Source organism: Schistocerca nitens, chromosome 2, assembly GCF_023898315.1.
Source record: "Schistocerca nitens isolate TAMUIC-IGC-003100 chromosome 2, iqSchNite1.1, whole genome shotgun sequence".
In the NCBI taxonomy this organism is placed as follows: domain Eukaryota; kingdom Metazoa; phylum Arthropoda; class Insecta; order Orthoptera; family Acrididae; genus Schistocerca; species Schistocerca nitens.
In genome coordinates, this window is record NC_064615.1 from 1,068,660,440 (window position 1) to 1,068,687,038 (window position 26,599).

Consider the following 26,599-nt stretch of genomic DNA (forward strand, 5'->3'; position numbering starts at 1 on the left):
TAGTGCTCAGAGCCATTTGAACCATTTTTGAACCTAAGTGAATGACATACGGCGACCCGCAGCCGTACGCTTTCTGGACAACAACCAAGACACAATTTTACAGTAAGACAGTACGCGATCACATGTTGCTCCGCGAACACGTGCCTTCTTGGTGTCACAGGATGTCTGCCTTTTGCTCTGGCCCCGCCCGATCGCCAGACTTGTCGCCAGTCGAATGTGTGTGGGATAGGGCGAAATGACGTGTGAAGCTCTGTTACCCAATGCCAACCATCACAGACGAACTTTGGAACCAAGTGAGTGCAGCATGGATGGCTATACCACATGGCGCCATTCGCGCCTCATTCGCGTCGATGCCATCACGCATGGAACACCTTATCAGTGTCCCTGGTGGACCTTTTGCCTACTAGGCATGCTGAAGTGAGGTGGCTAAAATATCAATCATTACTGGAGAACATACCAATGTACATGTCCTGTGAATACGTACGACATATCTCTAGTCGTTCAAGGTGTTCTATTTTTTGTGAACATGAGTGTATATTACATGCAAGTCGATTCACAATGTTGGCTCGAAAATGTAAGTGGAGCTGTACTCACTCAGTAGAAATTCCTGTCGAGTTTGAAACTGATTGTTATCGACAAGACGTGACACTGGTACTTGATCCCTGCTGGTTAGAATTTTTTACGACTGCTGCTCAAACTCCTTGTTACAAGGTTGCTGGTGGTACCATTCCTCGTGTATACGTTAGACAGTCCTCACTGATACACCAACGACTCGGGTAAGTTCGTCCTGGGTGTGGTCCTCGGCTCGTCCATATACGGTGGCTCATTTCTGCCATTCTGACTTCTTCACGTCGACCCATCTTACTGCGCTCATTCTATACAGCTGACTGGTACATACACACCACTCGACTGCCATAACTTACTCCAACGTGGAAGGTCACACCACCACCTCGTCACAATTCTACATCATCTATAGCGCTCCAAAGCCACTCGCGTACTCTACAAAGGGGTGGACTTGTATTTCACCCCAGTGAGTTTTAATCCAATCGACTACCGAGAAAAATTTTTCATGATTCTATTTGAGAGACGTGTTTGTGCAGTTTGAGCTGTTAGGAACTGGACCTTCAGATGCGTGCATATGCAGGTCGAAACTAAGAACAGAATCTGATAGTAAAGTTTCGACCTGCAACTCTCGTCACATGACCTGTCTGTTAACATTTGTAGGTAGTCTGACTGAACCATCCTTTCAGATATGTAGCGTGTAGTAAGTGAGAACTGTAGGAAGCTGCAACTAGTGTGCGGCTTTAAAACATCGACTGCACATCGACCAACCCAGCGCCACGAAACGTCATCAAGGACGCGCTGACACGCCAGCCAATGGAAAGAGCGGACAGCGCCACACCTCCAGTAAGACAGAGTTCAGCGCCCACTCTCAACGCTGGTTTACCCATTCGCCCCCAGTTAGATCCCAGACTTCGAGAACATCACTACTGAGTATAAGAAAGACGATACATAGCCTGGGTTCTGAGAGGAGTTATAGTGAACAGTAATTGCTTGTAGGGGGCACAAGCAGCACCTCAAGTTAGGTTATATTTATATTTTTTTTAGCAATAAAGTACTGTAATAATTTGAAAGTTTAATGTACACGTTATTTTTGGATTCCTGTCACCTGCCATCGCAAGTTCTCTCATTCCTTTTTTTGGATTTGAGGTCCGCCAGTTATGCAAAACACCCTTTTTCTCAGTACCCAAACATGTTTCGGCATCACTGTGCCATCATCAGTGAGTTTTCGTTTTTATTTATTGTGCAATGTGAACATTTTTGTTACATGATTATAAAATTATGTGCATTTTTAGTTCAAACAACAGGTCGTTTGTTATTGTAAGTGCCTTTACATTTGGTGAGCATGAATTTTCTGGACCACTTTTGTGTTAATTATTACAGGTAGCTTGTCATCTGCAATCAAATTATGTTGATGAGAAAGTTTTTTTTTTTTTTTTTTTTTTTTTTGCTGAGAGTTAACCTATCTTCTAGAGTGTAATTTAGTTTTTAGCGATGTTTTCAAAATGGTTCAAATGGCTCTGAGCACTATGGGACTTAACAGCTGTGGTCATCAGTCTCCTAGAACTTGTTGTTGTTGTGGTCTTCACTCCTGAGACTAGTTTGATGCAGCTCTCCATGCTACTCTATCCTGTGCAAGCTTCTTCATCTCCCAGTACCTACTGCAACCTACATCCTTCTGAATCTGCTTAGTGTATTCATCTCTTGGTCTCCCTCTACGATTTTTACCCTCCACGGTGCCCTCCAATGCTAAATTTGTGATCCGTCGATGCCTCAAAACATGTCCTACCAACCGATCCCTTCTTCTAGTCAAGTTGTGCCACAAACTCCTCTTCTCCCCAATCCTACTCAATACCTCCTCATTAGTTACGTGATCTACCCACCTTATCTTCAGCATTCTTCTGTAGCACCACATTTCAAAAGCTTCTATTCTCTTCTTGTCCAAACTAGTTATCGTCCATGTTTCACTTCCATACATGGCTACACTCCATACAAATACTTTCAGAAACGACTTCCTGACACTTAAATCTATACTCGATGTTAACAAGTTTCTCTTCTTGAGAAACGCTTTCCTTGCCATTGCCAGTCTACATTTTATATCCTCTCTGCTTCGACCATCATCGGTTATTTTACTCCCTAAATAGCAAAAATCCTTTACTACTGTAAGTGTCTCATTTCCTAATCTAATTCCCTCAGCATCGCCCGACTTAATTTGACTACATTCCATTATCCTCGTTTTGCTTTTGTTCATGTTCATCTTATATCCTCCTTTCAAGACACTGTCCATTCCGTTCAACTGCTCTTCCAAGTCCTTTGCTGTCTCTGACAGAATTACAATGTCATCGGCGAACCTCAATGTTTTTATTTCTTCTCCATGGATTTTATTACCTACTCCGAATTTTTCTTTTGTTTCCTTCACTGCTTGCTCAATATACAGATTGAATAACATCGGGGAGAGGCTACAACCCTCACTCCTTTCCCAACCACTGCTTCCCTTTCATGCCCCTCGACTCTTATAACTGCTATCTGGTTTCTGTACAAATTGTAAATAGCCTTTCGCTCCCTGTATTTTACCCCTGCCACCTTCAGAATTTGACAGAGAGTATTCCAGTTAACATTGTCAAAAGTTTTCTCTAAGTCTACAAATGCTAGAAACGTAGGTTTGCCTTTTCTTAATCTTTCTTCTAAGATAAGTCGTAAGGTCAGTATTGCCTCACGTGTTTCAACATTTCTACGGAATCCAAACTGATCTTCCCCGAGGTTGACTTCTACCAGTTTTTCGATTCGTCTGTAAAGAATTCGCGTTAGTATTTTGCAGCTGTGACTTATTAAACTGATAGTTCGGTAATTTTCACATCTGTTAACACCTGCTTTCTTTGGGTTTGGAATTATTATATTCTTCTTGAAGTCTGAGGGTATTTCGCCTCATACATCGTGCTCACCAGATGGTAGAGTTTTGTCATGACTGGCTCTCCCGAGGCCATCAGTAGTTCTAATGGAATGTTGTCTACTCCCGGGGCCTTGTTTCGACTCAGGTCTTTCAGTGGTCTGTCAAACTCTTCACGCAGTATCTTATCTCCCATTTCGTCTTCATCTACATCCTCTTCCATTTCCATAATATTATCCTCAAGTACATCGCCCTTGTATAAACCCTCTATATACTCCTTCCACCTTTCTGCCTTCCCTTCTTTGCTTAGAACTGGGTTGCCATCTGAGCTCTTGATATTCATACAAGTGGTTCTCTTCTCTCCAAAGGTCTCTTTAATTTTCCTGTAGGCAGTATCTATCTTACCTCTAGTGAGACAAGCCTCTACATCCTTACATTTGTCCTCTAGCCATCCCTGCTTAGCCATTTTGCACTTCCTGTCGATATCATTTTTGAGACATTTGTATTCCTTTTTGCCTGCTTCATTTACTGCATTTTTGTATTTTCTCCTTTCATCAATTAAATTCAATATTTCTTCTGTTACCCAAGGATTTCTATTAGCCCTCGTCTTTTTACCTACTTGATCCTCTGCTGCCTTCACTACTTCATCCCTCAGAGCTACCCATTCTTCTTCTACTGTATTTCTTTCCCCCATTCCTGTCAATTGTTCCCTTATGCTCTCCCTGAAACTCTCTACAACCTCTGGTTCTTTCAGTTTATCCAGGTCCCATCTCCTTAAATTCCCACCTTTTTACAGTTTCTTCAGTTTCAATCTGCAGTTCATAACCAATAGATTGTGGTCAGAATCCACATCTGCCCCAGGAAATGTCTTACAATTTAAAACCTGGTTCCTAAATCTCTGTCTTACCATTATATAATCTATCTGATACGTTTTAGTATCTCCAGGATTCTTCCAGGTATACAACCTTCTTTTATGATTCTTGAACCGTTAGCTGTGATTAAGTTATGCTCTGTGCAAAATTCTACAAGGCGGCTTCCTCTCTCATTCCTTCCACCCAGTCCATACTCACCTACTATGTTTCCTTCTCTCCCTTTTCCTACTGACGAATTCCAGTCACCCATGGCTATTAAATTTTCGTCTCCCTTCACTACCTGAATAATTTCTTTTATCTCGTCATACATTTCATCTATTTCTTCATCATCTCCAGAGCTAGTTGGCATATAACTTGTACTACTGTAGTAGGCATGGGCTTTGTGTCTATCTTGGCCACAATAATGCGTTCACTATGCAGTTTGTAGCAGCTAACCCGCACTCCTATTTTTTTATTCATTATTAAACCTACTCCTGCATTACCCCTATTTGATTTTGTATTTATAACCCTGTAATCACCTGACCAAAAGTCTTGTTCCTCCTGCCACCGAACTTCACTAATTCCCACTATATCTAACTTTAACCTATCCATTTCCCTTTTTAAATTTTCTAACCTACCTGCCCGATTAAGGGATCTGACATTCCACGCTCCGATCCGTACATACACACACACACGCGCGCGCGCGCGCGCACACACACACACACACACACACACACACACACAAAGATAATATGCATATAAAATTCAAATTTGGCGCCGAACTCTGGTGAACAAATGAACACTGACGGGGCTGGGACACACAACAAACCACAATCACACTGTGTTCTGGTTCATGGGGGGGCCCTAGAACTTAGAACTACTTAAACCTAACCAACCTAAGGACATCACACACATCCATGCCCGAGGCAGGATTCGAACCTGCGACCGTAGCAGTCGCGCGGTTCCGGACTGCGCGCCTAGAACAGCGATATTTTCGTGTTTACTTACGTTTTCGTGTGGCGAGCACTTCCATTCCCCGCATCATGCTGTGATGTTGTGATGCATACGTAGCTATTTCCACAAATAACGTAGTAAAACGCTTTTCATTAGACCAGAACACAGTGTGATTGTGGTTTGTTATGTGTCCCAGCCCAGTCAGTGTTCATTTGTTCACCAGAGAGTTTGGCGCCAAATTTCAATTTTATTTGCATTTTATCTTTGTGTGTGTGTGTGTATGTGCGCATCTGTATGTGTGTGTTTTCTGTGTGCTTCTTAGATGTGTGTGTTGTCTATCATATGGTGTTCCTATTTGTGTGTAAATGTTGCATCTTTGCAGATTTTAGTGTATTTATTTTTCGTGTGTGTCTGCGCACATACACACACACACACACGCGCGCGCACACACACACACACACACACACACACACACACACAAACACAAAGATAAAATGCATATAAAATTCAAATTTGGCGCCGAACTCTGGTGAACAAATGAACACTGACGGGGCTGGGACACACAACAAACCACAATCACACTGTGTTCTGGTGTAGTGAAAAGCGTTTTACTACGTTATTTGTGGAAATAGTTACGTATGCATCACAACATCTCAGCATGATGCGGAGAATGGAAGTGCTTGCCACACGAAAACGTAAGTAAACACGAAAATAGGCGCGAAAACATCGCGAAAAACTAAATTACACTCTAGAAGATAGGTTAACTCCCAGGAAAAAAAAAAAAAAAAGAAACGAACTTTCTCATCAACATCATTTGGTGTTTTGCATAACTGGCGGACCTCAAATTCAAAAAATTTTAACTGCAAACACGGCCAATACAAGGAGCTGCAAGTCAAAAAGGTGGATATCTCTCATTCCTTGTTTGTGTCGGTGCTGACTCCGACGGTGGCCGTCAGATCAGCTAGTCGAGTAGTTGCTTAGCCACTAAATACTATCTAATTTCTATTCTGTAAAGCTTACACTATCTGATCAAAGTATCCGGACACCAATATGGAATGTATAAAGGGAGGGTGGGAGTACTGTGTTGTCAGTGGAGAAGCAGTAACAGGACAATGGGTTGTTTACGAGAGCTCTGAGGCTTCGAACCTTGGCTAATCACTGGATATCATCTGAGTAAGAAATTCATCAGAAACATTTCAACCCTTCTAATGCCGCTCTGGTCCAATGGTGGTGGAAACCACAAGTACATCAAGATGTGGCGGACCTGATCTGACGGTCAGGGACCGTCGACCATTGCGGAGGATGGTTGTATAAAATTGCACTATGTCAGCGGAAGGAATGACTCGTGAGTACTTACTACAATGACTGTGCGTAGGGAGGAAAAAGAAGAATAAAATGGTCGAGCAGATTCTAATAAACCAGTCAGTTCAATAGTCAACACTAGCCGACGCGTGAGAAGCTATAACAGTGACCACACTGGACAATGCATAACTGCAAACGAGTGATTTGTTGTGATGAATCACGATATACAGTATGGCAATCCAATGGAAGGGTTTTGGTTTAACGAATGTATGCTGAACTTCACTGAGCCGTGCTCTCTCCCTACTTCACTGTCTATCTGTGTTTGGTTTCTTCCTTGGTTTGGTTCTTCTTCCTTCTACATGTGGCAGCAGTGACGTGTATCGATATTTGCGCCCGTGTACCATCTTTGGCTTGGCGCATATACACTCCTGGAAATTGAAATAAGAACACCGTGAATTCATTGTCCCAGGAAGGGGAAACTTTATTGACACATTCCTGGGGTCAGATACATCACATGATCACACTGACAGAACCACAGGCACATAGACACAGGCAACAGAGCATGCACAATGTCGGCACTAGTACAGTGTATATCCACCTTTCGCAGCAATGCAGGCTGCTATTCTCCCATGGAGACGATCGTAGAGATGCTGGATGTAGTCCTGTGGAACGGCTTGCCATGCCATTTCCACCTGGCGCCTCAGTTGGACCAGCGTTCGTGCTGGACGTGCAGACCGCGTGAGACGACGCTTCATCCAGTCCCAAACATGCTCAATGGGGGACAGATCCGGAGATCTTGCTGGCCAGGGTAGTTGACTTACACCTTCTAGAGCACGTTGGGTGGCACGGGATACATGCGGACGTGCATTGTCCTGTTGGAACAGCAAGTTCCCTTGCCGGTCTAGGAATAGTAGAACGATGGGTTCGATGACGGTTTGGATGTACCGTGCACTATTCAGTGTCCCCTCGACGATCACCAGTGGTGTACGGCCAGTGTAGGAGATCGCTCCCCACACCATGATGCCGGGTGTTGGCCCTGTGTGCCTCGGTCGTATGCAGTCCTGATTGTGGCGCTCACCTGCACGGCGCCAAACACGCATACGACCATCATTGGCACCAAGGCAGAAGCGACTCTCATCGCTGAAGACGACACGTCTCCATTCGTCCCTCCATTCACGCCTGTCGCGACACCACTGGAGGCGGGCTGCACGATGTTGGGGCGTGAGCGGAAGACGGCCTAACGGTGTGCGGGACCGTAGCCCAGCTTCATGGAGACGGTTGCGAATGGTCCTCGCCGATACGCCAGGAGCAACAGTGTCCCTAATTTGCTGGGAAGTGGCGGTGCGGTCCCCTACGGCACTGCGTAGAATCCTACGGTCTTGGCGTGCATCCGTGCGTCGCTGCGGTCCGGTCCCAGGTCGACGGGCACGTGCACCTTCCGCCGACCACTGGCGTCAACATCGATGTACCGTGGAGACCTCACGCCCCACGTGTTGAGCAATTCGGCGGTACGTCCACCCGGCCTCCCGCATGCCCACTATACGCCCTCGCTCAAAGTCCGTCAACTGCACATACGGTTCACGTCCACGCTGTCGCGGCATGCTACCAGTGTTAAAGACTGCGATGGAGCTCCGTATGCCACGGCAAACTGGCTGACACTGACGGCGGCGGTGCACAAATGCTGCGCAGCTAGCGCCGTTCGACGGCCAACAACGCGGTTCCTGGTGTGTCCGCTGTGCCGTGCGTGTGATCATTGCTTGTACAGCCCTCTCGCAGTGTCCGGAGCAAGTATGGTGGGTCTGACACACCGGTGTCAATGTGTTCTTTTTTCCATTTCCAGGAGTGTAGTTTCCGGCAAGTGGGTCTGGAGTCAGCCGGTCGGCTGTTCCGGACGAGGGAAGTTATCTCCGCGCGGTGCAGTCGGCTGGGGCCGCTGGCAGCCCCTGCGCAGTGTAGCAGAATGTGTGGAGCTGTCCGATCGCTACGAGCTCCGTGGTTCACCGACCCAGGACGTCAAAGACGAGTAGTGGTTTCAACTACCCAAGCCACGTCCATTCTTGGGGTGATGGTTCGCTTCGGTGGTTTGCTATTGGGGAGGATTTCCGGTGAGGAACACCGAGTGGTTCTACGAGGTGCATTCAAGTTCTAAGGCCTCCGATTTTTTTCTAATTAACTACTCACCCGAAATCGATGAAACTGGCGTTACTTCTCGACGTAATCGCCCTGCAGACGTACACATTTTTCACAACGCTGACGCCATGATTCCATGGCAGCGGTGAAGGCTTCTTTAGGAGTCTGTTTTGACCACTGGAAAATCGCTGAGGCAATAGCAGCACGGCTGGTGAATGTGCGGCCACGGAGAGCGTCTTTCATTGTTGGAAAAAGTCAAAAGTCACTAGGAGCCAGGTCAGGTGAGTAGGGAGCACGAGGAATCACTTCAAAGTTGTTATCACGAAGAAACTGTTGGGTAACGTTAGCTCGATGTGCGGGTGCGTCGTCTTGGTGAAACAGCACACGTGCAGCCCTTCCTGGACGTTTTTGTTGCAGTGCAGGAAGGAATTTGTTCCTCAAAACATTTTCGTAGGATGCACCGGTTACCGTAGTGCCCTTTGGAACGCAATGGGTAAGGATTACGCCCTCGCTGTCCCAGAACATGGACATCATCATTTTTTCAGCACTGGCGGTTACCCGAAATTTTTTTGGTGGCGGTGAATCTGTGTGCTTCCATTGAGATGATTGGCGCTTTGTTTCTGGATTGAAAAATGGCATCTACGTCTCATCCATTGTCACAACCGACGAAAAGAAAGTCCCATTCATGCTGTCGTTGCGCGTCAACATTGCTTGGCAACATGCCAAATGGGCAGCCGTGTGGTCGTCCGTCAGCATTCGTGGCACGCACCTGGATGACACTTTTCGCATTTTCAGGTCGTCATGCAGGATTGTGTGCACAGAACCCACAGAAATGCCAACTCTGGAGGCGATCTGTTCAACAGTCATTCGGCGATCCCCCAAAACAATTCTCTCCACTTTCTCGATCATGTCGTCAGACCGCTTGTGCGAGCCCGAGGTTGTTTTGGTTTGTTGTCAGACGATGTTCTGCCTTCATTAAACTGTCGCACCCACGAACGTACTTTCGACACATCCATAACTCCATCACCACATGTCTCCTTCAACTGTCGATGAATTTCAGTTGGTTTCACACCACGCAAATTCAGAAAACGAATGATTGCACGCTGTTCAAGTAAGGAAACGTCGCCATTTTAAGTATTTAAAACAGGTTTCATTCTCGCCGCTGGCGGTAAAATTCCATCTGCCGTACGGTGCTGCCATCTCTGGGACGTATTGACAATGAACGCGGCCTCATTTTAAAACAATGCGCATGTTTCTATCTCTTTCCAGTCCGGAGAAAAAAAATCGGGGGCCTTAGAACTTGAATGCACCTCGTACTGCTGCGATTTAGCCGCCATGCGGTGCAACTGACTATTTTGGTCGACTACAATTTGAGTGCACCAGTGGAATTTTCTGTCTTGTGGCCGTTAGTGTTCCGGTTACGTGCCCTGGCCACTAACGTAATTTCAGGCAGTGTCCTTTCCTCACCTGTTGTCGCTGCCCAACATGGTGTTTAATTTTGACAGCTAATACGTACTCCATTGTGGGTTATCACATTTGTAACACTGCCGGTTTGAGTTCTCATGTATTGATTGACGGGAAGCAAGTCGTGTCGGTCTGTCCACGGCTGTCCCCTGGTTGGGTTCCGACGGATGAAGTATAGCTGGGCTCACCACCTGTCTCACCTAAGTGAACGAGGGCAGACCGACCTTCCTGGAGGCTTTCTGAGTGCCACCGGTGTTTAATTATCTGTTGTCAGCTATTTTAAGTTTTAGGGTTATGGTTGTTTGTTTTGTTTTCTTAAAATTTTACAAAATTAATTTTTAAATTTATCTTTCAAGATTAAAAACTGCGGCCTTCTGCCTTTAAAGATTATGGTATTTTAAAAACTTTGAAGTTTAATTGCAGTCCTCAGCCATTAGTAATGCACCTTGCATATGTTGCTTCTATGAATTATTTTATTGCTATCTTAATTTGATTTTAAGATTTCTTGTTGTTAAACATGCTGGCCTTCTGCCTTTAAGAGTCTGTGGTAATATATTCTGAAGTTTTGAAATTTAATTGTTACCCTCAGCCATTTGTGTTGCACCTTGCATATGTTACTTTTTGGGTTTTAAATTATTTTATTGCTATCTAAATTGAATCTTGTATTTTTCAAGATTTCTTGTTGGCCTTCTGCCTTTAAAGGTCTATGGTAATACACTCCTGGAAATGGAAAAAAGAACACATTGACACCGGTGTGTCAGACCCACCATACTTGCTCCGGACACTGCGAGAGGGCTGTACCAGCAATGATCACACGCACGGCATAGCGGACACACCAGGAACCGCGGTGTTGGCCGTCGAATGGCGCTAGCTGCGCAGCATTTGTGCACCGCCGCCGTCAGTGTCAGCCAGTTTGCCGTGGCATACGGAGCTCCATTGCAGTCTTTAACACTGGTAGCATGCTGCGACAGCGTGGACGTGAACCGTATGTGCAGTTGACGGACTTTGAGCGAGGGCGTATAGTGGGCATGCGGGAGGCCGGGTGGACGTACCGCCGAATTGCTCAACACGTGGGGCGTGAGGTCTCCACAGTACATCGATGTTGTCGCCAGTGGTCGGCGGAAGGTGCACGTGCCCGTCGACCTGGGACCGGACCGCAGCGACGCACGGATGCACGCCAAGACCGTAGGATCCTACGCAGTGCCGTAGGGGACCGCACCGCCACTTCCCAGCAAATTAGGGACACTGTTGCTCCTGGGGTATCGGCGAGGACCATTCGCAACCGTCTCCATGAAGCTGGGCTACGGTCCCGCACACCGTTAGGCCGTCTTCCGCTCACGCCCCAACATCGTGCAGCCCGCCTCCAGTGGTGTCGCGACAGGCGTGAATGGAGGGACGAATGGAGACGTGTCGTCTTCAGCGATGAGAGTCGCTTCTGCCTTGGTGCCAATGATGATCGTATGCGTGTTTGGCGCCGTGCAGGTGAGCGCCACAATCAGGACTGCATACGACCGAGGCACACAGGGCCAACACCCGGCATCATGGTGTGGGGAGCGATCTCCTACACTGGCCGTACACCACTGGTGATCGTCGAGGGGACACTGAATAGTGCACGGTACATCCAAACCGTCATCGAACCCATCGTTCTACCATTCCTAGACCGGCAAGGGAACTTGCTGTTCCAACAGGACAATGCACGTCCGCATGTATCCCGTGCCACCCAACGTGCTCTAGAAGGTGTAAGTCAACTACCCTGGCCAGCAAGATCTCCGGATCTGTCCCCCATTGAGCATGTTTGGGACTGGATGAAGCGTCGTCTCACGCGGTCTGCACGTCCAGCACGAACGCTGGTCCAACTGAGGCGCCAGGTGGAAATGGCATGGCAAGCCGTTCCACAGGACTACATCCAGCATCTCTACGATCGTCTCCATGGGAGAATAGCAACCTGCATTGCTGCGAAAGGTGGATATACACTGTACTAGTGCCGACATTGTGCATGCTCTGTTGTCTGTGTCTATGTGCCTGTGGTTCTGTCAGTGTGATCATGTGATGTATCTGACCCCAGGAATGTGTCAATAAAGTTTCCCCTTCCTGGGACAATGAATTCACGGTGTTCTTATTTCAATTTCCAGGAGTGTATATTCTAAAATTTTGGAATTTAGTTGTGGCCCTCAGCCATTAATATTGCACTTTACGTATGCTATTTTTTGAATTATTTTATTGCTATCATAATTGGATTTTTATCTTGTTAAGATTTCGTGTTGGAGGCCTTCAGCCGTGAAAGAGCTGCATTCGGTAAAGATTTGGCTATGAGCCGTTTTGGTTGTAAAGTTTATTAAATTACAATAAATGACAATTAGAAGCAGAAACTGATATCAACCCTTGGCCATTTCCACAATCCTATTACCTGTTCTGCTCAGCAGGTTTAGTGGGCGTATCATATACCTGCTATCACGTGTAGTGGACGTATGGACGAGCCAGTGTTACAGTGTAGGGTTTTTTTTCCTGGTTAGTGTGTTGTCCCCTAATTGCGTTTAAGAAAACGCTAAATGTGGAAGGATATCAATGCAGTTTATAGCATTGTGTACCGACAACAGTAGATGAACAGTTCGGAGATTATGATTGTCTGCATCAGCCCGACAACACACTGTCATGAAATAGCATTTGTAAGTGGCAGTGATTTGTGGGCAAATATATTCCCCCAATGGAGTGGCCGTTGCAGAGTCCCTGTCTGAACCCAGTGGAAAAACTTTGCGATGACTCAGGACATCGACTTCGCATCAGACCCCAGAGGCCTACGTCAGTAGCTTCTCCAATTTCGGCTCTTGAGGAAGACAGGGCTGTCCTTACTTCACACACATTCAGACAACTCACTGAATGTGTCCCTAGCAGAGTTCCAGGCCTCATAAAGCAGAAGGACGGGCACACTACGTATTAATGTCTATTAATAGGAGTTCTGATACTTTTTATCAGGCGGCGTATATTTGAAACGTCAAGAATACCAAACGCTATTCAATAATGTAACTGGGTGATGAGCAAACAGTCTTTATCATTGTGACAGCAACAACTGTGTGATTCCGTACTAGGTGCATTTACTCACCAGGATGTAATGGGCAGTTTGAAATTCGCTTCACGGAATCAGCTGTATCATCTCTGTGCGGTCTTTCGCAGCTAGCTCCAGACACTGTGTTGCCTAGAGTATACATGTCACACAGAGAAACAAGATGATCAACAGAAACGAGTCACAACAGTTAAATCAGAGGCCTCAACTACCATCCCAATTGCCCGTCTCAACAAGCACCCAATGTATGAGACCAATACGGCGACGGCGAACAAAACACAAGACTTGTCGAACAGTATTATGTTCTTGTTGTGGGAGCTGCTCTTCAAGTAACTGGCTGACAATGACTTGGTTAGTGTGACCTACATATTTTCAGTGTGAATATGTATTTATTCAAAAATCATACTTTTGTTGTTAATTTTATCATGAATGTGTAGGAACGCAGATAATATTTATGTAGATATAGATGTAGGTGACAGAATTTTGCTCTTGTTGTGGCAGCTGTTCTTCAAGTAACTGGCTGAAAATGACTTTGTTAGTCTGACCTACATATTGTCAGAGTGAATATCTGTTTATTCAAACACCACACTTTTGTTGTTAATTTTATCATGAATGTGTAGCAACGCAGATAATATTTATGTAGATGTAGATGTATGTGGCGTCCACTTATTTGATGAACCCTGTCTCTCAGCTGCCTTCAGTTAATATTACGTCCACACAGTGCCTCGTGGCTACTCTTTAGAGTTTCCGAGTGTTAATATGTTTGGTTTCTGGAATTTGCTGCCGACTCAGTCCGCTGCTTAGGAGAAGCCGAAGCTAAGTGATAGGTCTACTGGTAAGTACGTGATGGGGGCTACCTGTAGCCGCTACAAACAACTCACGCATAACGCTTCGTTACCCCGCACCATAAACACATGACAGTTTCTATGCAAAACCATAGAAGTCCCTGCTTTTAAACTATTAGGTTACTTAATACCAGGTAGTCACCATATAATCGTCTTATTTCCAAGATTAGTAGGAAACGATACGTGTAATGGACTATTTTTAGAGTAATGCTACCAATCCACAACGTATGAATACACATTTGTGCTCTACCGATTCGGTACTGCATGTAACTCACCTGAACGCGAGGGTGCTGCGACAGCATGTAGACAACGGCTTCTGCTATGTCTTCCGTTTCCAGGAAAGGTGTATTGTTCAGTTTGGCGAAAAATTCACGTAACTCTGGAGGAGCAGCTGCCATGTTTGGTAGTCCCTGAGATCGTACTGGCCCTGGAGAAATTTCCTGCAAGAAGACGCATTGCACTAAAGCAAAAGTACAGTCACAGAAATCAAATTTTGAAGTATCTGTCTTTCCCTCTCTCTCTCTCTCTCACACACACACAAGGACACACAACATACACACACGACGTTATATACAAACACATTGACCATTCGAATTATAGATTATCATTACTAGTGAAACTTCCTGGTAGATTAAAACTGTGTGTCGGACCGAGACTCGAACTTCCGACATCTGCATTTCGCGGTCAAATGTCCAACTGAGCTACCCAAGCACGGCTCACGACCCGTCCTCACAGCTTTAACTCCGTCAGTACCTCGTCTCCTTCCTTCCAAACCCCACAGAAGTTCTGCGAACCTTGCAGAAGTAACACTCCTGGAAGAAAGGATACTGCGGAGACATGGCTTACCCACAGCTTGGGGGATGTTTCCAGACTGAGATTTTCACTCTGCAGCGGAGTGTGCACTGATATGAAACTTCCTGGCAGATTAAAACTGTGTGCCAGACCGAGACTCGAATTCGGGACCTTTGCCTTTTTTGGGCAAGTCCTCTACCAACTGAGCTACCCAAACACGACTCACGATCCGTTCTCATAGAGCACTTGCCCGCAAAAGACAAAGGTCCCGTGTTCGAGTCTCAGACCGGCACACAGTTTTAATCTGCCAGGAAGTTTCATATCAGGGAACACTCCGCTGCAGAGTCAAAATCTCATTCTGGGATCATTCAAAATGGTTCGAATGGCTCTGAGCACTATGGGACTTAACATCTGAGGTCATCAGTCCCCTAAAACTTAAATTACTTAAACCTAACTAACCTAAGGACATCACACACATCCATGACCGAGGCAGGATTCGAACCTGCGACCATAGCAGTCTCGCGGTTCCGGACAGACGCGCCTAGAACAGCTCGGCCACCGCGGCCGGCTCTGAGATCATTACAAGTGTTCATCTAAAAGGTGGTGTAGGCCAAGATATTGTGTATTTATGCCATATGTAAAATTAAATTCACTACGACACCACAAGAACTACAGACTCGTCTGTCTTCTTCTTTTTTCGGACTGTGTCCAGTGTTACGAAAGCCACGGCTGCAGTGGACTGCATCGGTCACTGCTGCGATCGTGGCTGCATCCACATTCAGAGTCGCCCTTTGTGCAGCAACATTCCCGCTACAGTTTCTGCTTCGATATTTACGAGGGATTTTCTCATCACACATAATGTATTACACGACTAAAATAGATTTTACACAACATTAATGAACACAAACTGAATTACGAGGAACGTTCATTAAGGGTAGGTTTACTATCTTTTGGTTAGATAAATGGATTTTTTAACTTGCATTTTTGGCTCCATAAAAGTGTTTAGAATCCACCCCTGAAACGGTTTTTCCGAATACGGAACGGAAATGTTTGTTATTCGCTTTTGAACAAAAAAAATGCACCTGCCTGAAATCGGGCTTTTCACGAACCAGTTTTTTTGTTTCGGAGGACGAGTTATTGTACCGGTGCTTGGGAGGAAACACACAAAACTCAAATGAAAGTTTGAAGGCGTGTGTTTGGAAGTTAGCCCCCAAGCATTTGAATTCTGGTGCGAAAACTGTGGAGATTGCGACTTTCCTGACAGTAAGCAGCTTCAACGAAGGGTATTCAGTAATTCTGAAGACCATGACAACGATGGACGTCACCCTGGGACTCTATTCTACGCAGTTCGCCAAGCATTCGGACGACCACCGGATTCAAGCGGCAGAAAACCTATTGTCACCGGCCATACGAGCGGCTCTGGAGCAGCGCAGGATGGCCCAGATCGAGCAAAACGCCCTCTGTGACGAAGAGGAAGGACTTGTTTATGGACCCGGAATAGCAGATTGAACGTAAGTTGCATAATATTGCATTTATATGTAGTCAAAACTTCTAACACGTTTTTCTCGAAATGACTTTCTTTTTATCGCGCGGTGCGCTAACTTGAAATCTACTGAACCGATTGACATGATTCTTTGTTTCCGAGGAAGCTAGCTAAATTGTCTAGGAGTTGTACCATTTTTATTTCAATCCATCAACTATAAATATTTTTACTTGGTCGAAAAATGGATGAAAAAAATCCTAACTTTTTTCAAATGGCCGCCAATTTGTTTCTCATGGTCCAAATAACTTAAGCGTGGTACAACTCCTATAGAACTTATATACTTCGCTAACGTCAACTCAATTTTGATTTCAGACGAGCAGGCTGACCTGTGACATACCGCGCGTGGAGGCCAACATCGAAATTTTGTTTCGTTCCGACGGCACTTCTACCTTTGCTCTTCGACATATCCGGTCGAAAAAATTCCAACTTGTAGAGGCAATATCAATAAACATTTTGACCAAATTTTAGAGTGATATCTGTAACACATTCTGAGAAAAAAATTCTCAAAGAACATGCTTTTTCCGGGCCAAAGATAGTAAACCTCCCCTTAAGTAAGGCAACATATTTTTTCTCGAAAGCAGCTTGGTTTGATTCAGGATTCCAATATATCATATTATCCTCCACTCTTTTCGCTACAAACTCGCGTTTTTCAACATAATCTCCGTTCAATGGTGAAGGCTTTACGACACCTGACCCGAATGGTACCGCTCTACATGTCGACCTAGGAGCCAAAGTATTGTTGCATCTGCCGGCCGGCGTGGCCGAGCGGTTCTAGGCGCTTCAGTCTGGAACCGCGCGGCTGCTACGGTCGCAGGTTCGAATGCTGCCCCGGGAATCGATGTGTGTGATGTCCTTAGGTTAGTTGAGTTTACGTAGTTCTAAGTTCTAGGGTACTAATGACCTCAGATGTTAAGTCCCATAGTTCTCAGAGCCATTTTAACCAATTTTTACTGTTGCATCCGTAATTCCCCATCATCCACGTACTGTTTTCCACGGAGTGCGTCCCTCTTCGGGCCAAACAGATGTAAGTAGGATCGTGCGAGAACGGGGTAAAGGGTGGATGAGGAAGAACAGTGCAATAAATTTTTGTGAGCTCCTTTCAGGTACTGGGACTTGTCTGAGGCCATGTGTTGTCATGGAGAAGGACAAGTTTGTTTGCATTTTTTGTGAAGCCGAACACGCTGAAGTTGATTCTTAAATTTTCCTAGGAACCCAGCGGGACACACCTTTGAGTAGCCCAACTAGTGGACGAGTGTCTCAGCACTACCAACAGTGGCGTCCGGTTGAGAAGCGAGCTGTCTAATTGTGATTCCTCCATTACCTCGAATGAGAGTGTCCACACGTTCTGACACTGCCGGAGTCACAGCCGTATGTGAACGGCTGACACGCGGGAGATCGAACAGACCTGCACGACCTTGCAATGATGACAGACGCCTCGCCCAACGACTCACCGCGCTTTTGTTCACTGCCAGGTTGCCTCAGACATTCTGCAAGCGCCTATGAATGTCTGCGATACTTTGCTTTTCCGCAAAAAGAAACTCAATGACACCTCTCTGGCTGAAGACACTTCCTTTGCAGACGCCATTTTGAAGGCTTCGTGTGGCGCCCCCACCAATCGGGAGTTCATGAAACTGGAAAGGCTGAAGCGGGAATATTTCGCGATGCCCCAGAAGAAATCCTGAATTTCGTCAACCGAAATTGGCCAAAAATTAAGTGTTGTATTACTTATTAAACGCTCCTCGTATATGCTCGTCGATTTTCAGTTAGGTAAAGAAATCAAAAAATATTAATTGGCTAAAAAGTAAAGCAGTTAACAATGATGTGAATTATGCTAGTACTATGTCAGCCCTACACAAGTCATCATATGCAAACCGGTGACTCTACAATCTTTGTGTCATTGGTAGAGACTATGTCATCTCTGCATGAACCGTGGATTTTGCCGAGGTCGAGTGGGTTACGTACTGCGACGATACAGATAGGTGCAACCACAGGGGAGGGGTTTCTATCGAGGGACCAGACAAGTCTATTTTTCCTAAAAAATGGCGGCAAACGTTCCAGTAGTTTAGTTGGAGGGGCGTTGGAACATCAGCCAACATGGCCTTGCAATACTGGTACTGCGTACTGCTGAAAGCAAAGTGAAACTACAGCCGTTATATTGAAAGAGAGGATAAAACTCGTGTGGTTAAATAGTGATAGCATTCAGGAGGTAAAAATAGTCCCCCACTGCGATCTCTGGTGCAAGGGTGTCGTCACCAGGAGAAATAAAAGTAGGATCCCACAGGTTGCAGCTTGGAATGTTGGATTCATTAATTGAGTAAGTAGGTTGGAGAATTTAAAAAGGAGAAATGGATAGGTTGAGGTTAGATATAGTGGGAATTAGTGAACTACAGTGGTAGGAAGGAAAGGACTTCTGGTCAGGTGAGTAAGGGGTTACTGTGGTGTCACCGCCAGACACCACACTTGCTAGGTGGTAGCCTTTAAATCGGCCGCGGTCCGGTAGTATACGTCGGACCCGTGTGTCGCCACTATCAGTGATTGCAGACCGAGCGCCGCCACACGGCAGGTCTAGAGAGACTTCCTAGCACTCGCCCAGTTGTACAGCCGACTTTGCTAGCGATGGTTCACTGACAAATTACGCTCTCATTTGCCGAGACGATAGTTAGCATAGCCTTCAGCTACGTCATTTGCTACGACCTAGCAAGGCGCCATTATCATTTGCTATTTATCTTGTGATGCATGTACCGTCAGACCGATGTTCACCAATTATGGATTAAAGTTAAGTATTCCAGAAGCTACGTACGTTCTTTGCTACTATAACTTCCTTTACCTGTTACAGACCTCACGCCAGCCTGCGTGGGCTTAAACGCGTGCCCTTCGGCCTCCCGTCCTAGTGGATTGGCTGTCTTGTCAGTCCACAAAAGTTACAATGACAAAATCAAATGAGGGTAATGCAGGAGTAGGTCTAATAATGAATAAGAAAATAGGAATGCGGGTAAGCTATTAAGAACAGATAGTCAACGCATTATCCTAGCTTAGACACTAAGCCACTCCCGCCAGAGTAGTACAAGTTTATATGCCAACTAGCTCCGCAGATGATGAAGAGATTGATAGAATGTATGATGAGATGAAAGAAATTATTCAGATAGTTAAAGCAGACAAAAATTTAATTATGACGATGCACTGGAAATCTGCAGTAGGAAATGGAAATGGAAAACTAGTAGGCGAACGCGGAGAATAGAAATCAAAGAGGCAGCTGCCTTATAGGATTATGCACAGAGCATAATTTAATCATCGCTAATACTTTATTTAAAAGTCGTAAGAGGAAATTGTGTACGTGGGAGGGACTTGGAGACACAGAGAGGTTTTAAATATATTGCATAATGGCAAGGCACAGATACCGAAATATTTTAAAGTGCGGAACACTTCCAGGGGCAGATGTGGATTCTGACCTTAAGTTATTAGCAGAAGTAAAAAAATGCAGACAGGTAGGAAATTAAGGAGAATGGACTTGCATAAATTGAAGAACCTGAGGCTGTTGAGAGTTTGAGAGAGGTAAGAAACATAACAGTAGACAGTGATAAAATACTGCAGGCAGCAGAAGATTAAATCGGCAAAAACACGAAGCGCAATGCAAATTATTGGACAAGGCACGAGGTAATGAATGCAAAGGACAAACTGAAAAAATCAGCATATGAGACAGGCAAAAGGGAATACAGACATCTACAAATTGAAGCAACGACAATGCAGAAATAGCCACACGAGAAATGTAATGATATAGAAGCTTGTGTTACTAGCGAAAAGGTAGGTGTCACCTACAGGAACATTACAAAAGCGAGAAGCAGCTGTATGAATATCAAGAGGGCATATGGCAAGACATACTAAGCAAAGAAAGGAAATTTGAAAAGCGAAGGGAATGTATAGAGTGGCCATAGAACCGAAGTGAACTTGAGGGCAGTAGAGGGCTATTCAAAAAGAAGGAACTCAGTTCAGAAATTTTTTATCTCCCAAATTACAAAAGGTAGCAACGTGATTCCTGTGTTCCTGAACAGACAACAGTTTAATATTTGAACAGTTCTGGTAGACGTAAGAATAACCGCCGCAGTGGCGCTGTTGCTTGCTTCTTGGTGGAGAAAACTGTGACAGGATTAACCAAACTAGACATGCTTCAAAACTGGATTCCTCATCAACTCGAAGATGATTCAGATGACTTAAGCTTCATGCAAGATGGTCCCCGTCTCGTTTCTCTAAGCACCTCCGACGTTACCTGAATGACACCATTCCAGGACGTTGGATTGGAAGAGTGGCCTCCCATGTCTCCAGACCTCACACCTTGAGGCTTTTATGTGTGGTGTTACGCAAAAGACGGTGTTTATATCCCCCCTACGCCTGACACTCTTGAAAGTCTGCGACATCGCATTGTGAATTCGATAACGAGAGACGAGCTACTTCGTGTGTGGGAGAAAATGAGCGGCCGTTTTAATATTTGTCGTGTAGCACATGGTGCTCATATTGAATGCATAAACATTTGAACTTTTCTCTTTCCAGGAACGTTGGAATTATGTTTCTGTCTTTTGTAGTTCGGAAGGGATAAATGTTTTAAATCTGTTCCATGTTTTTGAATAGCCACGTATAATAGAAATAGAATAAGATGAGGTGGGGATCATGATATTGTCAAAAGAACTGAACAGAGCATTCAAACACCTAAGTCGAAATAAGACCGCTGGAGTAGACGACAAATGAGATTCTTGGTAGATCCATCCACGACAGAACTATTCCACCAGGCGTGCGAGATATAGGAGACAGCTGAAATACCTTCGGACTTCAGGAAGACCGTAGTAATTCCTGTTTCAAGGAAGGCAGGCTCTGAAAGTGTGAATATTGACAAACTATCAATATAACACGTTACGGTTGCAAAACATTGACATGAATTATTTACAGAAAAGTGGGAAAACTAGTAGATGCCGACCTCTGTGAAGATCGCTTTGGGTTTCGCAGAAATGAAGAAACGCGCGAGACAGTAGTGCCATACGATTCATTTTAGATGATAAACAAGACAAACTTACCTTTATAATATTTCTAGATTTACAAGAAGATTTTGACAATGTTAACTGGAATACGTTTCTTAAAATTTTGAAGATAACAGCGATAAAATAAAGGTAGTAAAAGGTTTTTTACAACTTGTGCAGAAACTACATTGCAGTTTTAGGAGTTGAAATATATGAAAGGGAAACAGTGATTGAGAAGAAAGTGAGACGGAGTTCAGTCTGTAGACTGAGCGTTCTGTGAAGTTAATCAAGAACACATTTGGAAAGGGAATTAAAGTTCTGGGAGACGAAATAAAACCTTGGGGTTTGCTAATGACATTGTAGTTCACTAAAGAACTTGGAAGAGCAGTTGATTAGAATGAACAGCCTTGAAAAGAGGTTATCTAATGAATATCAACAACAGTAAAACTAGGATAATGGAATGCAACCGAATTCAGTCAGACGATGCTGAAAGAATGAGATTGAAAGACTACATGAGTTCAATTAATTGGGCAGCAATAGCTGATAATGGCCGAAGTATAAAGGATATAAAATGTAGACAAGGTATAACACGAAAAGAATTTCTGAAAGAGAGATGTTTGCCAAGATCTGATGTGAACTTAAGTTTTAGGAAGCCTTTTGTGAGGGTATTTGTCTATAATGAAGCCTTGAATGTAAGTCAAACGTGGATGATGAACAGTTGTGACAGGAAGTGAATAGAAGTATTTGACATGGGGTGCTACAGAGGAACGCAATTGATTTGATGTTTAGATCAGAATAACTAATTAGAAGAAACTTAACCAAACTGTGTAAAAAATAAATTTATGGCACGACTTTCCTGAAGGAAGGATACGTGTTGAGGCATGATATAATCATCAGGTTGGTACTGGAGAGAAGTGTGCGGGCGGGGGTGGGACGGGGGGGGGGATACAGAAGATAGAGGGAGACCAAAGGATGAATATAGTAGTTTCAAATTGATCTAGTTTACAGATGCACGGGTGTAAAGCATTGTACGGGGTAGAGCAACGTGGAGAGCTGCATCAAACCGCTCTTCGGAATGAAGACCACAAAAACGGCAATCGTGTGTATGAATGAAGTAAGGCGCTCTGTGTCCAGAATGTGAGAAAAGACTCATGTAATAACCAGCTGGTCGGATGGCGTACGCACATCCATACTTTGCTGAGAAATCTGCAATGTTGAGCCATTGACAGACAGGAGACAAGTCGTTTCTAGAATCGAAAAAGTGATCAGATATATCTACATCATGGGTGGTGGCAACAATTTATAACCGCAGAAACGAAGCGAGACTGTTCACCCATTGGAGGAGTTGGAATGAAATTATCAACGAGTACTGAGCACAGAGATGACAGGTATGCGAGGTTATGTGGAAAGCGTCAGAAACAGATTCGGGGGAAACCTGTGAGGACCGCAGGTGAAGAGAGGGCCATTCTCATCACGGGTGAGTCGGCAAGCGAGGTGGCATTCGGTGCGTGGCAGTGCAAATTTCTGAGCGGCCACGCAGATTTGGGTTTCTCGGGTTTCTCTATAATCGCGTAAGCAAATGCATGAATTGCACCTTTGATGAGAATATCTTTCTTCATTCATTCCCAATCTGAACTTGTAATATCACTAACGATCATATCGTACACAGTACATTGTACCCTAATGTCTCCCCTTCTTGAGTTTTGATTGCAAAGCAGCCTGGGACGCACTTTAATTGAAGTGTAATCTGTTATGATTTGTCGAAAATTGCTGCAATTAATGCCTTGAGACGAATCATGTCTTCTCTGCAAGTTGACAAATTATAGATTTCATGCACAGACCTACTAGTTTCCCATATGTGCAAGTGTAAGTCTGTAGACAAAGCACCCTTGACGCTTATTTGATGTACGCATGTTTACTCGACTAGTAATGATTTCATTCTGCAGGGCAAAGTTTATACAGGATATGTCGTCCAGAGCTCGTCTTGTGGAAGTATGTTCTTGTTGTTCTGGTGGTGTTCAGTGCAAAGACTGGTGTGATGCAATTTTCTACACCAGTCTATTCTGTGGAAGCCTCATCATCTCTACATAGCTGGCCGGTGTGGCCGAGAGATTCTGGACGCTTCAGTCTGGAACCGCGTGACCGCTACGGTCGCAGATTCGAATCCTGTCTCAGGTATTGATGTGTGTGATGTCCTTAGGTTAGTTAGGTTTAAGTAGTTCTAAGTTCTAGGGGACTGATGAACTCAGATGTTAAGTCCCATAGTGCTTAGAGCCTTTTGAACCATCTCTAGACAAATCCTGAAACCCAAGTCCATTTGAACCTGCTTTTTGTTTCTTTCCACTACCAAATTAACGATTCCTTGATGCCTCGGGATTTGTCCTATAAGCTGATCCCTTCTTTTAGTCACGTTGTGCCATAAATTTCTCTGTACTGCAGTTTGCTGCACTACATCCTCGATAGTTATTCGATCCATCCGTCTAATCTTCAGCATGCTTCTGTAACAACACATTTCAAAGGGTTCTATTCTCTCCTTGTCTGAACTGCTTATTGTCTACATTTCACTTCAGAACAAGGTATAGACCGTACGAATACTTCAATAAAACATTTCCTTATACTGAACTTTATATTAGATTTAACCCAATTTCTCCTTTTAGATATACTTTTCTCGCCATTGCCATGCTTTTTGTATCAGCTCTACTTCTTTCATCGTCAGTTATTTTTCTGCCAAATATCAAAATTTATCTTTCGAATCTAATTCCCTTATCACTGCCAGATTTAATTCCGCTACATTCTACCGGGTAGTTATAATTAAATTTTCCCTTTTTAACACGTTATAACACGGGAACTAATTATCGTTCGAGTACCAAAGTTGGTAAGATTAATGTCAAGGGCATGGGAGAGAGAAATAATGCAGAATCGATTCGTCTGAAACACTTTTAATGTGCTGCTACGGTACATCATACCATTACATACTGGTACCACTATTATTACAAAAGGGGCTCAATAAGGCGTCCCTCAGTGTTCAGAAGAGTCTGAAAGCGCAGGATTGCATTCTGCACAGCAGAACGATGTATGTCCGTAGGTGTGCTAGCTACCTCGCTTGATACGCTGCGCTTCAGATCCGTACATGTGCGAATGTCCCCCTGGTAAACCCTACCCGTCTGGTAGCCCCACAACCAGAAATCCCATGGCGTGAGATCAGGTGATCATGCCGGCCAAGCATTTGGAAACGATGGTTGATAATTCAATTGTTTCCAAAAGTGCTTCGGAGAAGCAGATGAACTTCAAGTCTTGCATGAAAACTGTTGACTTCAATGCGTCTCTCTCCTATAGGGCGGGTATGAAATGCTGGTGAAGCATATCGCAGTAACGCTGGCGAGTCACACAGCATGCCTTTGATCCTCGAGCGCCAACCTGTTCAAAACAGGAATGGGTGAATGATGAACATAGTTGTAAAGCAATAGCATACAGTGACTCGTTCAATATGCAGGGTTATTACAAATGATTGAAGCGATTTCACAGCTCTACAATAACTTTATTATTTGAGATATTTTCACAATGCTTTGCACACACATACATAAACTCAAAAAGTTTTTTAGGCATTCACAAATGTTCGATATGTGCCCCTTTAGTGATTCGGCAGACATACAGCCGACAATCAAGTTCCTCCCACACTCGGCGCAGCATGTCCCCATCAATGAGTTCGAAAGCATCGTTGATGGCAGCTCGCAGTTCTGGCACGTTTCTTGGTAGAGGAGGTTTAAACACTGAATCTTTCACATAACCCCACAGAAAGAAATCGCATGGGGTTAAGTCGGGAGAGCGTGGAGGCCATGACATGAATTGCTGATCATGATTTCACCACGACCGATCCATCGGTTTTCCACTCTCCTGTTTAAGAAATGCCGAACATCATGATGGAAGTGCGGTGGAGCACCATCCTGTTGAAAGATGAAGTCGGCGCTGTCGGTCTCCAGTTGTGGCATGAGCCAATTTTCCAGCATGTCCAGATACACGTGTCCTGTAACGTTTTTTCTGCAGAAGAAAAAAGGGGCCGTAAACTTTAAATCGTGAGATTGCACAAAACACGTTAACTTTTGGTGAATTGCGAATTTGCTGCACGAATGCGTGAGGATTCTCTACCGCCCAGATTCGCACATTGTGTCTGTTCACTTCACCATTAAGAAAAAATGTTGCTTCATCACTGAAAACAAGTTTCGCACTGAACGCATCCTCTTCCATGAGCTGTTGCAACCGCGCCGAAAATTCAAAGCGTTTGACTTTGTCATCGGGTGTCAGGGCTTGTAGCAAATGTAAACGGTAAGGCTTCAGCTTTAGCCTTTTCCGTAAGATTTTCCAAACCGTCGGCTGTGGTACGTTTAGCTCCGTGCTTGCTTTATTCGTCGACTTCCGCGGGCTACGCGTGAAACTTGCACGCACGCGTTCAACCGTTCCTTCGCTCACTGCAGGCCGACCCGTTGATTTCCCCTTACAGAGGCATCCAGAAGCTGTAAACTGCGCATACCATCGCCGAATGGAGTTAGCAGTTGGTGGATCTTTGTTGAACTTCGTCCTGAAGTGTCGTTGCACTGTTATGACTGACTGGTGAGTGCATTTCAAGCACGACATACGCTTTCTCGGCTCCTGTCGCCATTTTGTCTCACTGCGCTCTCGAGCGCTCTGGCGGCAGAAACCTGAAGTGCGGCTTCAGCAGAACATAACTTTATGAGTTTTTCTACGTATCTGTAGTGTGTCGTGACCATATGTCAATGAATTGAGCTACAGTGAATTTATGAAATCGCTTCAATCATTTGTAATAGCCCTGTACAGAGGAACTTCATGCACAGTGACTGGAGGTGACTCGGCAGTTCTGTGTGTTCGCCTCACCAGCCAGAGAAAAATGAACTTCGTCCGTCCATAGGATGGTCCATGGCCAGCCCTCTGAACTTCAGTCCTTGCGAAAAAATAGAGAACAAAGTCAACACGTCGTCGTGCGTCCTGTGGTGCAAGCTGCTGTACGATACGGATCTTGTACGGATACCATTTGAGAATGGTTCCAAGTACGTTCCACACAGTCAACTACCGGATGTTCAACTGTCGCGACGCTGTACTCACACTGCCTGACGATCGGGAATTCCACGCAGCGTTGTCTGCCGTGGCAACAGCGATTTCATCGACCACCGGTCGTCGTCCTGTTCCC

The 26,599-nt window shown here is 44.9% G+C and overlaps 2 protein-coding genes across 2 annotated transcripts in view; both read right to left on the reverse strand.

Annotated features, from left to right (window-relative positions):
- LOC126237454 (dehydrogenase/reductase SDR family member 11-like) overlaps nt 1-26,599 on the reverse strand; it is a 421,354-nt gene that overhangs the window by 353,299 nt on the left and 41,456 nt on the right. The window lies entirely within an intron of this gene.
- The window catches only part of LOC126237456 (dehydrogenase/reductase SDR family member 11-like), a 262,806-nt gene that overhangs the window by 2,344 nt on the left and 233,863 nt on the right, over nt 1-26,599 (reverse strand). Inside the window, exon 5 of the mRNA XM_049947589.1 lies at nt 14,331-14,495. Coding sequence (XP_049803546.1) covers nt 14,331-14,495 — 165 coding nt within the window. The remainder of the gene's footprint in view (nt 1-14,330; nt 14,496-26,599) is intronic.